The following is a 17,655-nucleotide window of genomic DNA, read 5'->3' on the forward strand; positions in this document are numbered from 1 at the left end:
TGTGGGCATCCTTCTCCCCATTTTACAGATGGGGAGAGGTCAATTGAGGCCCAGAAGGGGGCTCACTCTGAGTGAGCTGGTGGAGCTGAGACCCCTGTCGTCTGGGACCCGGCCCGGCTGGGTGGGCTGAGCCTGCGGGGGCCCTTTCTTCCTCCTGGTTGGTGAGTTAGAACTGCAGAGAGAAGCCGGGATTTCTTGTTCCCCGGCTCGATACCCCAGCGTCCAACGAGTGGGACCGGGGACGCGGACGTCAGGAAACGCTGTTTAAAAGCGATGTTGCCGAGGATGTAATAACAGTACGACTAATAATAACCCAGGCTTCCAGCCCCCTCGGGAGAAACAAAAACTGCAGTTACTGAGAAAACAGAGCGGGAGCTGGCTCTTGGGAAGGAGATGAAAAGCAAATCTTAGGACGATGTAGAAGCAAGAAAATCTGGTCTCAGAATCTGGGTTCAAATCCTGCCCCCCCGGAGCTAACTAAACTCTGCGTCTGTAGCCCGGCTGGCTCAGTTTCCTCAGCTGCAGAAGGGGGACGATGGTGCCGGCTGGGGGCAGGGAGCCGATGCTTCCTCCATCGTGTTGTCCCGAGGCTCCCCTGAGGCCCCGTAGGTAAACTCTCAAGCTCACTGTCAGGCTCGGGGAGTGTTGTTATCATCAGGAACGGACCGGCCAGGAGGGCACCTAGGCAGTCGCTTACGTTTACTTAGCACCTGACCCTCGGACCATTTGATCCCAGCGCACGTTGAGGAAGTTCCCCTCCCATTTTCCAGGAATGTCGGGCAGAACACCATTTCCCCCAGGTTCCCCTGGCTCTGGGGCCCTCCCGGCCCTCTTTCCGTATGAGAAAGCTGCTTGTGGCTCAGGCCGAGGGGTAGGGGACCCTTTCTCTGGGCCCTCCCCACCCTGGCTTTTGGGGAGCTAACAGTGACTCTGGGGGGCTTGGGACTGAAGTAGAGCCACCTGGGGGTGGGGTGGGGGGAGCCACTAATTTCCTGGTATGGCTGGAGAACAATGTAGATATTTTTCTCTCTATCTCCTTCCCTCCTCCTTCATTCTCTCTGTCTTTGTCATTCTTTGTCTCTCTCTGCCTGTCTGTCTCTCTCTCTTTGTCTCCCCATGTCTGTCTGTCTGTCTGTCTCTGTCACTCTGTCTCTCTATCTGCCTATCTCTATGTCTCTGTCTTCGTCTCTCTCTCCCTCTCCCTTTCTCTCTGTCTCTCTATCTTTCTTTTTCTCTCCTCTCTCTTTCTCTCTCTGTCTCTCTCTCTCTCTCTCTCTCCCCCTCTTTCCTATCTGTCTCTGTCTCACACTTTCTCTGTCTCTGTCCCTCTCTTTGTCTGTCTCACTGTCTGTCTCTTTCTTTCTGTCTCTCTCCCCTTCCCCCAATTTTACCCTTTTCTCTCCAGTCTTTTCTCTCTCCCTCTTTCCCTCCTTCTCTCTCCCTTTCACTCCCCCTCCCCCTCCTGCCTCCTTTCTCCTTCCTTTCCCTCCTCCCTTCCCCCCTCTCTTATTCCCCCTCCCCTTCTCCTCTCCTCCATCTCTTTTCTATTTATCGTCACCTCTTTGTCTTTCCACGTCTCTCAGCGGCTTCACTAGGTCTTTCTCTCCTTCACCTGAACATCTCCATGCCAACCAGGGGGCATCAAAGGGAGCCTCCTGTTTGCTGTAGCTCAGTCGCTCAGCACGTGGGGAGGCCCCCGGACAAGCGGAGCCCCTTTCAGAGGGGTCTGTCAAACTGAAATGATTTTCACAATGACATCTGGGCACTTTCCTTCTTAACATGGTCAAAACTGGTAGATAACTGGGGCTGTGCTGGTAAATGTTTAACAACTGTCTCTCCGGGGGACCTCGGTGTTGCCGACACACTTTTAAATTCACTTTCCATTATTAACATTTTCTCATCACTTTCTTGTGTCTAAACAATCAACAGAACCATGTATTAACCCCTGACTTGTAGCATTTGCTGATTTCCAAGCATCAACATCCACACTGATAATTTAACATTCGTCTCTCATGGACGGGCTCCAGGATGCTGATGGTTATAACCTAGCAAACCCAAGTTCTTTGGGAGTGTTTCAGTATTTTCTGACTCTTCACGAGCCTGTTTGGGAGTTTTCTTGGCAAAGATACAGGACTAGTTTACATTCCTTAAATGTAATGATGGAAATGAGGAAACTGAGGCAGAAAAGGTGAAATGACTTGCTCAGGAACATACAGCTATGAGGCTGGATTTGAAAGTGGGAAGATGAATCCTTTGGACTCCAGACCCATTCCTCTCATTTAGCTTCCCTGGGGGTATCTGGGGGTTCTTAATAATTTTTTTAAGACAATAAGGTGTCCTGAGACCAAAAGGGCTGAGAATTGGTTTAGTCGGTGGGGAACTAGAAGTGCCATCAGGAAGACTGCATGAGCTTCGATCTTAATTCAGCTCCTTCCTTGCTGTGCGGCATTGGGTTTAAACTCTCAGCCTCAGTTTCCTCCTCTGGAAAGTGGCGTGGGGGGACCCTTCTCGTTCTGATCTGTGATGGTCTGACCCTGCGAGCTCACCACCCTCCCCTCTGCTCCCACAGGCTGGATCCATGCTGTCTACACGCCTGTAGATTCCCTGGTTTTTGGCGGAAACATCCTGCATAGCTTTAATGTGCCCATGCAGCTGCGCATCCATGAGATAGAGGACAGAACGCGGGTAAGGAGCCCTCTTTCTCTCCCTCCTTCGGGGCAGGATCTTAGACTCTAGCTCCACACACTCAGAGGGGAATGGATCGGGTCTCTGGGGTCAGGGGGTAGCAGGAGAGAGTCACCATCACCCTCAGGTGCTCTCTGTTTTCCCGACCGACCTCCCCATCCCTGCATGACAACAGGAGGATGTCCACTCGAGGTCAAACTCGGCCAGCACCTTCCTCCTCCAGAGTTTCTCTTTCTCTAGGCAGCAAAATCCCCCTTGTCAATAAGGAAGTGACTCAGAGGAAACCACAATCTGGGCCTTTCCGCCTCTCGCTCATTAAAGGAACCTCCTAGGGAAACTGAGGCACAGATTAGTCCTCTTAGCTTCCTTTCTACTGCTTTGTTTTTTTTTAGGGAAGGCCAGAATCAGCTGGGGAACCTGGCTATCTGTAATCCCAGATTTGGGTCCTGAGGCTTTCCATTTTTAAAATTCATAGATTTTTTTAGTTGGGATGGTCCGTGGAGGTGATAAAGTCCAACCTCTCTTCCCATACCGTTTTTTTTTTTTTTTGACAAGAGAATTGGGATGACTTGCTCAGTCTGTAGTAATTATTAAGTATTAATAAGTAAGTATTAAGTGACTGAGGCTGGATTTGAACTCAGGCTTTCTGACTCCAGGGCCAGTGGACTCTATCCATTGCATCTTGCAGCTGCCCCCATCCCCCGTGCCATTTTAGTCTGATACTTTAAGTGATAACATGTCACAGTCTGTGATCCCCACAGAAGGCTTTGGCCCATGTGTAGGGGACCTGCCTAGAAGTAACAGAGATTGGCACACCAGAAATGACCTGAGCTTTGCCTCTGAGACTCCCTACCTCCATGGGCTGGAGAGTCTAGTGTCCCATCAGCTCATGAGCAGACAATAATATCATTATCTCCCTTTTTTGGTTGTTTTTAATTAGTCTTTTCAATCGTGTCCAAATCTTAATGACCCCATTTGGGCTTTTCTTGGCACAGATGCTAGAATGGTTTGTCATTTCCTTCTTCAGTTCATTTTACAGATGAGGAAACTGAGGCAGAATTAAGTGACTTGCTCAGGATCATACAGCTGGGAATTGTCCGTGGCCACATTTGAACGCAGGAACATGTTTTCCTCATTTCAGGCCCAATACTGTATCTACTATGGTGCCACTTGGCTGCCCAGTCTTTCCTTTTCATCGAATTTTTTTCATTAAATTTTATATTTTTCAGGCAACAAATATTTGCTCTTGCTCCCTTTTATCCCCTTTCTCACTAATTTCCACTCTTCCATCCCTCCAGTTGAGAAAGCTAAAACCCCTCTACCAAACAGACTGTCTCTTTGTATTTCAGCAAAACAAATTTCTATATTTGCCATATCTAAAAGAAAACAATTTAAATACATGCATATATATATTACATAAACATAAAAATATATATGTATTTATAGCTATAGGTATATCTCCATCTCCCTCTTTGTATCTAGCTAACTTTATTTTATCTTTCTGTCTATATTTCTCTGTCTATCTATTTCCAGTCTGTCCTCTGAGTCTCTCATCTCTCTAATTAGAAGATAGATAGCATGTTTCATCATTAGTCCTAATAATTATGATTATGAAAACACAGGTTAAGTGATTTATCCAAGGTTCTACAATTACTATGTGTTTAAAGTCCTCCTGTCTCTGGGCCAGTGCTCCCAATACTGTGGCGCTACCCAGCTGCCTCTCCTTTACTTCTCAGCTCAAGAAAACCAGGACTCAAGGGGTTCTGGGAGGAAGGGATGTTGTACGTGTGTGGGGGTGGCCCTTCCCTCTCTACCTGCCTGCCCCGACACATTCATGATTCAAAATCTTCCCTCTTTTCTGCCTTACCATTCCCGACACTGAAATAGACTGTTGAGAGGTAGGTGCTATTATGAGCTCCATTTTCCAGTTGCTAAAACTGAGGCAGCTAGTAAAGGTTAAGTGATTTGTAGCACGTATTGGAGGCTTAACTTACATTCGGATCTTCCTAACTGTAGGTCCGATACCCTATCCACTGCGCCACCTAGTTGCTTCTAAGTATGTAGAGTCCTTGTTTTCCTTTTGATCATTTCCATGATTCTGGATATGGGGGAATCTAATAGAAATTCATTGTATTCTCAGTCTCTGGGTCTCGCTGATCCAGTTTTTTAGGTTTCCGGGAGTTTGTGCTGGAGGGAAGCAGGACGGAGGGATGGACGCACTGGGCTTCCCCTTGAGAAGATCATAGGTTTAGGTCTGGAAGGACTGGTAGAAGTCATCAAGTTCAACCCCCTTCATTTTTCAGATGAAAACACCGAGGCAGAATTTAAATAAGTTGGCCAGGGTCACATAGCAGTTGTTTCAGTCAAGATTTGAATCCAGGTTCTGCTGCCTCGAAGGCCAGAAATCGTCCCACTCCACCTCCTGGGTTCCCAGCGAGATGCTTGCAATAACCGGGGGAACCTGCAGGTTTGAGTGTTGGTCCCTTGTAGTTGCTGTAGGCCTCCATGACATGTGGTCGATTTTTAGATACTTGTAAAGGGAAAACATTACCCTGAGGATTTCACCCACAAAGGGCTTTTCTAGCCCCGAAGCACCATATGAGTGGAGATTGGATCTGTTCCTCTTCTTCCTTCCAGCCTGACCCAGGTCCCCTGCAGCTGAAGGGGATAGTATATGGGACCTCTTCTGACAATCAGAGCTAATGTATGAGTCATAAGAGGGTGTGGGAGACCTGGGTTCAAGACTCTGCTCTGACCTACATCAGGCAAATTGGTTAACCATGTCCCTGTGCCAGGTAATTCTTTTAAGATTTTAAAGCTGCAAAGGAGTTGCCAGTGGAGGGGATTTCCATACTGGAAGCTCCAGAAAATGGTGAAGTTGCAGGTCTGGCTGCCCTGACTCCCTCCACCCACCCTTACTCTCCTAAAAATAAACCCACATATTTCCACTAGGCTAAGTTCTTTCCAAGGTTAAGGCCCAAATGCTCCTTAAATTCCCTATAAGAAATGACCAGTTTTAGTTGCCGGCAAATAGCCAGGGAATAAAGGTCATACCTATGATCTTCCAGACATTTCATAAACTTGTCAGTTAAACTGGGAACTTTAAAGGTTTTCTAGCCTTTTAGGAAGGCCATTTCTTTTCTGGGATGGGGATGGGGTGGGTCTGAGGAGTCTGGCTTCTTATCTTTGGTGAATGCATTTTCATAGGAAGGGACTTTAGAGAAGAGAGCTGGGGCTAAAATCCCACTCTGTGTCACTTTGCCCCCGTGACCTTGGCCCTATCCCTCATTTAGACTTCCATTTCTTCATCTGGGTTAAATGAGAGACTAGGACTTGGACTTCTGAGATCCCTTCCTGCTTTAAATCTGTGTTTTCCCTCAATTTACTGATGGGAAAATGGAGGTCACTTGGTCAAGGTCACACCCTCTACAAAGGATGGATGGAGCAGGTACAAGAATTGCCTGTAATCATTGCTCTTTAGTCCCATGATTTTAACTGTAATCCAGATCCCCCTCTCTCCCCTACCATGAAAGGTGGAAAGGTATTTTTCCCTTGAACTCCTTTGAAATAGTAAACCTACTGCAGGATGAAAAAGAGTGACGACGTTCCTCAGTGTCCCTGGACGGGGCTTTTCCACCTGCCTCCACCCCTGGCAGGGCCACGAGTGCAGGCGGCCTCTCATTGGCAAGCTGTCAAATTCTCTTCAATTTCTGGTCTTTGGAGAGGTTTGGCAACAAAACTGATGTGCCTTGGGAGCCAAGACAAGGGGAAAAAAGCTGGGGAGAACTCAGGCTAATAGACTCTCCGAGTCAGATAAAATACCGAGTTTCCTTGTCATACCCACTCTGGCTTAATTTTTCCTATCCCTGGGAGACTTCTAAAGAAGGTTATGGCCATTTAAAAATAGTTTTTCAGCAGTAATAAAAAAGATGTCTTGGATTAGAAGCACCTGCTAATGGGGGAACGGAGGTAAACACTCGTTATTTAAGCTTTGTGGTTTTCTTTCCTCATTTAGTAAAAGGGGAAGGGGGTGAAATAACAATTTTTTTTGACTTTTCAGTCCCAGGATAGAAACCAGGGAACTGGCGGGCCCGTTGACTAAGCCGTCTTGGCCCCCACTGGCTCAGCCAGGGGAACAAAAGATATTTTCTCAGCAGCCAGCCCCTGGGCCCCTCAGTCAGCCCTCCTGGGCTTGCCAAGGAATGGATAAATCCTCATCCTTTGAATACTATCCAGCTGAGCATATTTGTTTGAACCTGTTGCAAGAAACTGATGGAAATACGGTAGCCACGTCCAAATGGAGAGCTCCCTATTGTTTATATTCCCAGAATCTTAAGCGTTTCGTCATCAGTGGATCAATTTCCTCCTTTTCTCCTCCTTAGCCAGTTGGACATGGAGTCATATCTGTTTCTCTCTTCCCTCTCCCAGTGAAGACTTAACTTGGCTTGACCCGAAGCAGGTAGAAAGTTTGATGCTATGACTGGGAGTAACCATCGGATGCTTTAAGGAAATTGCTAAAACTGTTTCATTGTTCCCTTACAATACTTTTCAGCTTATCACTATACCAGGAAGCATCCCTGTGATCATTTAGTGCATAGATAGCTCCTTTGGAGTTACCTTTTCCCCGTCTTACTTGGATGTCTCTAAAATAGAATGCATTCGAGTTGCCCAGGAAAGTTAATATCACATAACTTGCCCAGTTCCCCTTCAGCTAAGGATTCTGGGATCATTTTGTTGTTCAGTCATGACGTCAGTCCCATCCTGACTCTTGGTGACCCCATTTGGAATTTTCTTGGGTAAGATAATGAATTGGTTTGCCATGTCCTTCTCCAGCTCATTTTCCAGATGGGGAAACTGAGGCAAACAAGATGAAGTGATTTGCCTGGCGTCCCCTAGCTAGGAAGCGTCTGAGCCCAGATTTGAACTCTTAAGGAAGATGAGTCTTCCTGACTTCAGGCCGGGCATTCTATCCACTGTACCATTTAACTGCCCTTCTTGGATCATAGAATCTGTACTTTCGAACTGAAAGTTACTTTAGAATTTATCACTTCTGATCTTTCACTTATACATGAGGAAAGTGGAAAGCAGGGGGATTTAAAGATTTAGAATTATAGGGTTACAACTGGCAGGAGTCTTAGAAGCATCTGCTCTGACCCCTTCATTTTGCAGTTGAAGATGAGGAAACTGAGGCTCTGTGACTTATAATTTAGTCAATCAACAGTCATTCGATAACATTTATTAAGTCTTCACTACAAGCCAAGCATGTAACGGCTGATATAGAGCTAGACAGGATTGTAGAGATCATTTCAGTACAACCTCTTCATTTTGCATATTAGGAAAAACGAGGCTCAGGGAGGTGAAATAAATAATTCAGGCTTTTAGTTTTAGAACTGGAAGGGAACTTTGTCTTGTTTTTTAGTCCAACAGATGATGAAACTGTGGCCCAAGAATGATGCAGAATTATCAGATCAGGTCTAGAAGAGATCTGAGAGGTCATTTGTGGGAAACCTTTCATTTTGCTGATGAGGAAACAGTCCGAGATATGGAGCGACTTGCCTGAGGTCACATAGGTAGAAAGTGACAAAGCCGCAATGTGAATGGATGCAGGTCCAGATCCTCCAGAGTCAGTCGAGTATTATGTGGCCTACCTTGTGCCCCAAAGCACAGGTTAGTGTCAGAGTCAGGATTTGAACTCAGCTCACCGACTCCAAATCTAGCAATCTTTAAACGGAAACCTCCTTGCCATCTTTGCAGATGTGGAAATGATTTCATTCCGATTGACTGTTTCCAGACTCCCATTTTTTTTTTTTCCAGGAGAAAGAAACCCAACAGACTCCCTCCCTCCCTTCCCCCAAACACCATCAGATACTTGGGACTTTTCCACCACCTAACACTTGAATGTTAAGGGAAGTAGCAGCCGGCTATGGGACTTCCCAGGCCCCTTGCTGTACCTCGTAATGCCTCGGCTCACTCACCTCCGGTGTGGCTTTGGGCTTCTGTATTCACTAATCAAGGTCAGAGTTTAGTAACGAGGTCAGTGGGAAGGAACTCAATTTGAACCTTAAAAAACCTGAGAGAGCTCGGGAGCACTGCATGCTTGAGGCCGACTGCCTTGTTATTCACATTCGATTAACATGAGTAACATGGAAATTTGGTGAGGCTCTGCAATCTGTCACCAAGTAATGTTGAGCAATGCTGTCTTTAATATCCCCAGGCATGTGGCTGAAACCTTTTGAAGGCGAAGGGTGGAAGGCGACTCCCTGTTTGTAAGTCAATTCTTTTGCAAATTTTGTTTCCTGCAGTGCTCTCTTGGAAAAAAATTATCATCATCATTATTATTATTATTATTTTTTGAGTTCCTTCGTTAGCATCTGCTTTCACCCGATTGATTTCCCTCGAGGTTCAGCAACTGAGAGGAGGATTGATCTTTCCTACCCTCCTGATCCATGACCAAGTTTTTTATTTTTTTTATTTTTATTTTTTATTTTTTTGGTTTTCATTATTAATTTTTTTTAATCTAAAAAGACACTTGGGTTTGATGGTGCTTGGCCAATCGCATGTTGACCCAGAGTGTAGGGAATCCAGCCAGTCTTATGAGACTGACTTAAGGAGGCTTGGAGGAGAAGGAATAGAATTCGGCTAAGTAAGCGGACAGGCGCTGTCCTAAGTGCTGGAGACACAGCTAAAAATGAAACAGCCGTGTCCTCAGGGAGTTTCCATTTTATCGGGAGGGAATACAGGAGGATAGTTTAGATTTGACCTGATTGTATAAGCTGGGGAGGAATTGTCAAGGAGGGGCCATCAGAGACCTGACGGACCCTTGATCCCAACAGGACCAGACTTGCTCCTTAGTTAGCCAAGTACTTTTTTTCCTCCCAAGATATCGAGAGAACTGATGGACTGATAAAAATAGAATCGTAAAATCTTCTCCTCGGCTGAAAATGGGCAGCTCAAGAAAGAAAATGTAGCTATCAGATTGGACTGAAGCCCAACCTAATGCATTCTCCTTTCCCTCCCCCCTCAGTGCAAAGTCCAAGAGCTCCAGAGAGATGATGACTAGGGACAGAGAGCTGGCCTGAGAGCCAGAAGATCTGGGTTCAAGTCCTGCCTCTCACAAGTACTGGCTGCAGCACCCTGAGCAAGCTGCTTGGCCACTAGATGCCCTGGGCAATTCCAACTGTGTATGTCTTAGAGAAGGTGCTGATTTGCTTTGGTAGGGAGGGCTATTGAGCAGTGATACCACAAGAGCAGTTTGAGGAAAGAGGGAAGGGAGGGAGAGCGAGAGAGAGATAAAGGAAAAAGAAGATGGAGAGAAAGAGAAAGGGAGACAGAGAAAGAGGAGCCAGTGGCCCAATTTCCCGTCTGGAGTGGGATCGAGTTTCCCTCATGCCAGAGGAGGTTTTGCAGGTGGTTTGACAAGGGTCTTAAGGGGGTAGCCCAGGGGAGGCTCAGATTGTGTCCTCTGTTGATGACTCGGGGAGGTCCACAAAGCATCCTGTATCCCACAAGGCGTGCTGCCAGAGCTGAAGGCTCCTGCTAGAAAAGGTTTTGGGTTCAGGGCTGGGGCAGCGGAGACCAATGAGGCTCACTGAGGCTCATTGAAGCTTAGGCGGGAGGCTGGTTGCTTTTTTGGACATCTCGGTTCTTATGGGCTCTGGAGGCGTCGCCCTTGTCTTGGTGTCTGCGGAGGGGCCGCCCACACCCACCTGTTGTGGATGTTGTGGGGTCCCTAGGAAGGCAGAAGCCCTTCTCTTCTCCCACACACATTAAAGCCCAAACACCCCTAGGGGGTGGGTATTGTGCTACTGCCCTGACCTAAAGGAAAGTGAAACTTATGGGATCCCTTCTCTATAGCTGGAAGGGACTTCAGAGACCCAGTGTGACCCCTTCATGTGGCAGAGGAGGAAATCAAGGCCCCAAACTAGGGTCACATACAGGGCTTTGGATGGGTCCTAGATCAAGAACTGAGACTTCTGAGGCCGGCTAGTCCAGCCCCTCTGTTCGCCAGATGGAGAAACTGAGACCCAGAAAGGGGAGGGACTTCAAGAAACAGATTTAGAATTGGAAGGGACCTCAGAGAACACTCAGTCTATCCCTTTCCCACTCTTATTTTATACATGAGGAAATAGACTCTGGGAAGTGAATAATCACACAGGCAGGAAGTAGACAGCTGCGATTTTCCTCTGTACCATGGATTCCCTTTTCTCCCCTGCTCTCAGTCTTCTCCCCTCTCCCCTTGGCACTTATCGGAGATAGAGAAATGAAGGCCCTTCTTTAATGGCCAAGGAACCTTCTATCACACCTGTCTGCTCAGCCCTGGACATCAGGATTGTCGGGGAGCCAGGGAGGAGACTGCCCTCGCCAGATAGAAAACCTGGGCCACGTGAAGAGTCCTTCCCCCTTTTCTCTCCTTTCCCCCTTTGCTTTCCTATCCCCCTCTTTCTCTTTCCACCCGTCTTTCCATCCCTTTCCTTCTTTATCCTTTTCTTCTCTTCCCTTTCCTCACCCCTTTCCCTATCCCTCTCCTCTCTCCCCATTCCCTCCCTCTCTCCTCTCTCCTTCCTTTCACTCTCTATCCCTCTCCCCTTTCCCCACCCCTTCCCTGTCCCTCTCCTTTCTCCCTCCTCCCTCCATATTCCTCTTCCTTTCCCCCTTTCCCTCCTTATCCTTCTCTCATTGCCCCTCTGCCATCCTCATCTCTTCTCTCTCCCTCCCCACCCCCTTCCCTGGTCTCCCATTCTTGTGGTAGCATTCACCTAGCAGAGTCCAAATGAGGCAGCTACTCTGGGGCATTGGGTCTCTCCGGGATCCTTTCCACTTCGTTTTCCCCGACCCTGCCGGGTTACAGGGATAGTGTCCCCAGCCCTCTCTGGAGCTGAACCGTTCCAGTGATGACTAAGGGCGATCCCATCCCACCCCCTCAGTCCTTAGAAGTAAAGAGGAAGCAGTTAATAGTAGAAGCTCTGTTAATCCCTGTCTGGCCTCATGACCAGAACTCCAGCGTCTAAATCCCACTGGGAAGTCCCGAGTTCTAGGGGATGACCGGGTCCAGCTGTAACTCCATGCTGATGGGTGGACAGAGGGAGAATATCTTCTTGGTACGTTCTCGTTTGTCTGGCTTCTGTGTTCTCCCTTCTGGAGTCAGCTCCAGAAAAAAAAAAAGAGAGTTTTAGTCTCTTAGGGTTAACGAGGATGGAAGAGGGGGAAAAAAAATGTTTTCTTTCCAGGGGGGCGTGGTCTGTCTTTTCTCAATGGGTTAGGGAAAAAGGAGGATGGTGGGAGGCTGCAAGAAGTATCATTTGGGCAATCAGATGGATTCTCCGTCTCCATGGGAGTTGGAATAGTGACTTCAAATCTAGATAGGGCGTCCTCCTCTTTGAGTCTCCCAGGTGAATCGCGGGGGGCGGGTGGGAACCCTGTGTGATTGGGGGCAGCTCCCTGACCCCCCAGCCCCACTCTCCTCTTGGGTGAGCACATTAGTGAACCCTGAAAAGATGCTATCCCCCCTGGCTGCTCATTGTGTATGCTGCTGGCATCTGGCCCCGTCCAGCCCCTCCCTCCCTCCTCCTTCCCTCTCCTCCCCACATCATTCATGCTCTCGCTAAGGACGATCAAAATGATGCCTCAGGGGGCCCCTCTGCTGTAAACTTCTCGTGCTCCCCCTTCCCCTTCTCCTCCCTCTTCCCCGCCCCCCCCCCGCCCCCCTTCTTTGCTCACTCCTCCGGAAACTGACCTCCACCCACCGGGTGTTGCTTTTAGGTACAGGCCAAATTCCGGTACCCTTTCTACTATGAGATGTGTTGGTATGTTTTGGAGAGATACGTACACTGCGTGACCCAGCGTTCCCACCTCTCTCAGGAGTACCAGAGAGAATCAATGCTCATTGGTGAGTGGCGGCGGGGGGCCGGGGGGGAAGGGGGAGGTTTGCCTTGCATCTGGGAAGTCTGTCTCCTGGCTGCCTCGGAGTGGGGAAGGAGCAGCTGGTGGAGGTTGCTGGACCCTGAACTCAGTGGATTCTGTTTGGAGATGAGGGCACTTGGGGGCAATGACTGGGGAGTGGTCATCCCTCGGGAGGGAGGGTCCCCACCTTGGACAATGGTGACCGAGGCTCTTTGGGCACTCGTGAGTCTTGAAATCATCTGGGGCTTTGCAAAAAAAGGGAGGGTCCTGGGAGGGGGGCGCCTTGTAAGACCGGTCCCCACCGTGTCTGCAGATTTTGGGGGTGTCCGTCGCGCCCGAGCTTGACACGTTCAGTTTTAAGCCTTTGATTCGTCCCTATTTGATTTTTCTGCATCAGTGAGTGGCTTTTGTCTCACGGAGGAGAGAGACTCTCGGGGAGAATGCCCGGGGCCCATCTTTAACTCAGCTGCTGCAAGGGGCAATCGGGCTGGGAGATGGGGAGAGATGGCCGGGAAAGGGAGATCAGTGGGTGGCGAGTGAGACTGAGCCAGGCAAAGAGAGAGAGCGTTTCTCCCCGCAGCTGCAGTAGCCCTGCCCCCCTGCCTTTATTTAAAGGGACATCATCCCACGCTCAGTTCTCTCCTCGTACACATCAGCCCTGAAGTTGCATTCCGGCAGCTGATGGCAGTGGGGATGTGGACTGAGCAAAGCCGGCTCTTCAACCCTGAGTTCTGAATAACTGATGTTTCTTTACCCCGAAGGGTTGCAGAACCTGTTGTGCGTGAGACTTGTAGCTGCTCTTTTTTACAGATGGGGAATTGGGCGTAGAGAGTGATGTGCCTAAGACAAGCCGGGCAGCCGGGTGGCTCGGCAGAAAGAGGGGGGGTCTCAAAGCAAGGAGACCTGAGTTCAAATGTGGCTTCAGATACTTACTAGCTGTAGGACCCTGGTCAATCCACTTAATCTCCAAATACGGATCAACACAATCTTATCTGAGTTAACCTACATATTCAGTGTCCTGCCAGTGTCCCACAGAACCAAGCGGTTATTTTATGAAACTGGAAAAATAGTAACAAAATTCATGAGAAAACAAAAACTCAAAATATCAAGGCTGAACCTCAGCTAGTGTTAGGTAGGCCTTTCCTCAATCCCATGGTTTTGATCTTTTGAGGAAGGAAGGCAGGGAAGAAGGAAAGAAGGAAGAAAGAAAAAAGGAAGGAAAGAGGAGAGAGAAAAGAAGGCTGGGAGGGAGGAAAGAAGGAAGAGAGAAAAAGGAAGGAAAGAGGAGGGAGAAAAGAAGGCAGAGAGGGAGCTTTTGAAAGAAGGAAGAGAAAAAGGAAGGAAAGAGGAGAGAGAAAAGAAGGCAGAGAGGGAGGAAAGAAGGAAGAGAAAAAGGAAGGAAAGAGGAGGGAGAAAAGAAGGAAGAGAAAAAAGGAAGGAAAGAGAAGAGAAGAGGCTGGGAGGGGGGAAAGAAGGAAGAGAAAAAAGGCAGGAAAGAGTGAACAGATGGATGGCTGAAGGTGTGAAGATGCATTTTTGTGATTGAATGAATAAATGAATGGGAAGACTTGGTAGGGGTCAAACACTCTGCTGAGCACTGAAGCTACAAATAGGTTCACATCTTCAAGGGGGTGGGAAGGGAATAAGTATTCATATAGCGCCTATTCCATGTCAAACTTTGGGGTAAATGCATTACAAATATTATCGCATTTGATCCTCACAACAGCCTTGGGAGGAAGGTGTTAAATTTACCCCCATTTTATAGATGAAGGAACTGAGGTAGGATTTGCCCAGGGTAACCCAACTAGTGAGTATGTGAGGCTGGATTTGAACTTGGCTTTATAACTAGTATTTGAGGCTGGATTTGAGCTTGACTTTATCCTGAGACCAGGCCTGGCTGTGCTACTACCTGCCTCCTTGATAAGAAAATTTAATTGCCAGTGGCTACATGGAAAGCCCTGTTCAAGTCCTGCCCTCGATTCTGGCCCACCCCCTTTCACTATTGGAACCAGTTTCTTTCCTCCAAATAAAAAAAATAAATAAAAGCTATTTTTTCTCATATCTTCAGCAGTTTCAAATGTATCTCTTCTTTCTCCCCTCCCAAGAGAGCGCTCTCTCATCACAGAGAATAAAAATGAGGGGGAGCTGGTCAGCAAAAATGCAACATCTGAATGTGACAGTGAACAATACCATTCCACACCCATAATCCCCTACTTCTGGAAGTAAGGGGGGAAGGTTTCTTTTCTCCTTTTTTTGGCCCAAAAGTTACTTCTTATATTGAAAGTAATATTTAATGCCTTGGGTATTTTTTGTTTTTACATGGCCTTCATTTCCAAATTTATCCCTGTCCCCACCTCATCCAGGGAACCATCTTTTGCAACAAAAAATTAAAAACAAGGATGTTTTGTGCACCTGTTGCCCCTCCACCTTTACCAAGAAGGGAGGCACAGCCTCAGTTTTATCATCTGTAATACATGACAAATAATACTTGTCCTCCGTTCCTCACAGACTTGCAGTGAGGAAAACCGGCTTTGCCAGTCTCCTTCATGACGGGCATCGATTTAATGCTTTAGACTCTGCAGAACATTTAGCCTGAGTTATCCTCCCCAGTGCCCGATGTGCCATGGGTGTGTGATGAGATGAGAAAGCTGGATCTGAGAGATTCAGTGAGCTGGCCCAGGGTCACAAAATTAATACATCTTCGAGGTAGAATTTGAACCCACATTTTCCTTTCGATGAAACCAAATTTTTCTGCTGTACCAGTTGTGTTTCTAAGGGAAAAGAGAGAAAAAGGGAGAAAAGAGAAAAAGGAGATAGATACACAGATGGAGAGAACTTATGTATTTCATGGTTTGTTTTTCTTATTGTCATGCAGATGCCTCGAGAAAACCCAGTGTAGACGGCTTCTCATCTGATTCTTGGCTGGAGATGGATGAGGAATCCTGTGAGTTGCATCCCCAGGAGGAGGAAAAGGAAAAGAAAGAAAAGGAGGAGAAAGAGAAGGAAGAGAAGGAAAAGGAGAAGGAAGGGAAGAAGGAAGAGAGGGAGAAGGATGATAGCGTGGACAGAGTACCTAAGCCGTTGGCCCCAGTGGTCCCCCCCCTCCTGCCCGTCCTGCCCGTCCTGCCCATCCCGCCCATCCCGCCCATGCCGCCCATCCCGCCCATCCTGCCCTTCCTGCCCCCCAATGCCACCGCCTCTCCTACCAGCATCCCCTCGGAGGGCCAGGAGGCCGCCATGAAGAAGCCCAAAGCAGCCGCCATGCGGTACCTCAAAAGGACTTTGTCCAATGAGTCAGATGAGAGCGTCAAATCTGCCATGACCACAGATTATCCCAAAACCCCGACAGGCTCCCCCGCCACAGAAGTCTCCACCAAGTGGACTCACCTCACAGAGTTTGAACTGAAGGGTCTGAAAGCGCTAGTCGAGAAACTTGAATCTCTTCCGGAGAATAAGAAATGTGTCCCCGAGGGGATTGAGGACCCCCAGGCACTTCTGGAGGATGTGAAGGTGGGTAGCAGAGGGAAGGGGAAACCTTTTTATGTGTTATTTCTAGACAAGAAAGAAGGGAGACCTCAGTCCTAGACCTAATCCTGGAAGGCTTTTCCCAGTCCGTTTTACAAGAGGAGTGGAATGGATAGGAGGCATTTGTGAAATGTGTCAGTATGCCAAGCATGGTGCTGAGAGAGCCATGGGAGGGACTAAGTCTTGGAGGCCATCTGGACCTCCTTCTCCAGCCTGCCTCCTCCTCCTTTTCCAGTTGAGGAAATTGAGACTCAAGATGACACAAATTGTAAGTATGAGAGGCAGAACTGGACCCAGAGATCTCTCTAGGTCTTCACACTCAGAGGTCCCAAGGATTCTCGCCAGGAGGACACCTAGGATGATATAATCTAACTCTCTCATTTTATAGACAAGTCAACTGAGTCAGAACTATCAGAGACTTGGCTATATTAAGAAGTGACCTAGCCGGACTCGAATCTATTACCTTCTGGTTTCAGATTTGTGTTTCTTTTGCTACTTCTCTTCCTACTACCACTGCACAGTAGAGCCAGTTATTTGTTTTATCTCCCTGGAAGGTCATAGCAACCCCAGGAGAAAATTCTTCCAGGTTTGATAATCATTTTTCCCACGTATCTATATATGTACCCAGGGTTTTCCCTGATAGAATGTAAACTCCCTGAGGACAGGTTTCATTTTTGTGTCTGTATCCCCAGGGGCTAATCTAGCAGGCTTTGGGATTACTTGATTATCCCCTTTTTACAGAACACAGATTTAACATTGGAAGGTGTCTTCGAGGTCATCAAATTTCATTTTTTAGATAGACAAATAGGCTGAGAAGGTCACAGCACCTGAGTGTCGGAGGCAGGATTAGAACCGGTATTGATGGTCCGTAGTTAGTTCATAAGGATGAAATCTGCAGTCACTGAATAGCACTGCAGGAAGGAGAGGGCTGTCAGATCTCTGCCCTCTCGAGAGTGGTGGTCTCTGGGATATAGACGGGACTGGCTGACTCAGTGAGGGACAAGGCGGCAGGCCTGAGGTCAGGAAGATATTCCTGAATTCCTTCTCAGACACTTAACTCTGGGTCCCTGGGCCGGACACTTGATCTCTGATTCTTCATTTGTGAAACAGAGATGGAACTAATAATGTTATTGTTAAGTCCTTATAACCTGGGACCTGGGACCTTGGCTAGTTCTGAGGTTCAGATGAAAATGAAGAAACATAAAGTGCTTTGTGAGTTTGAAAGAACTACATAAATTAATAGTATTATTATTATTATTATTATTCCTAAATTTTGTGAAAATTTAGAGAGATCTTTTTGTTTTTATATTACCTTCCTTCCCAGATAGTTCTCTCCTCAGCAATCGATCCCTTTTCTAACAGATAATAAAAAAGAAAAGGCACCTAAGTGACACAGTACATAAAATGCCAGGCCTGGAGTCAAGTATTCCTGAGTTCAAATCTGGCCTTAGACACACTAGCTGGGTGATCCTGGGCAAATCACTTAACTGTGTTTGCCTCAGTTTCCTCATCTATAAAATGAGCTGGAGAGGAAAATGACAGACC

General features: G+C 47.5%; 1 protein-coding gene across 3 annotated transcripts in view; it reads left to right on the top strand.

Moving 5' to 3' along the window:
- The window catches only part of KDM2B (lysine demethylase 2B), a 135,646-nt gene that overhangs the window by 56,669 nt on the left and 61,322 nt on the right, over positions 1 to 17,655 (top strand). For all 3 annotated transcript variants that reach the window (XM_051972746.1, XM_051972747.1, XM_051972748.1), the window contains 3 exons: positions 2,570 to 2,685; positions 12,445 to 12,571; positions 15,461 to 16,095. In XM_051972746.1, the coding sequence (XP_051828706.1) occupies positions 2,570 to 2,685; positions 12,445 to 12,571; positions 15,461 to 16,095 (878 nt within the window). The remainder of the gene's footprint in view (positions 1 to 2,569; positions 2,686 to 12,444; positions 12,572 to 15,460; positions 16,096 to 17,655) is intronic.

Source organism: Antechinus flavipes, chromosome 1 (assembly GCF_016432865.1).
Source record: "Antechinus flavipes isolate AdamAnt ecotype Samford, QLD, Australia chromosome 1, AdamAnt_v2, whole genome shotgun sequence".
NCBI lineage: Eukaryota > Metazoa > Chordata > Mammalia > Dasyuromorphia > Dasyuridae > Antechinus > Antechinus flavipes.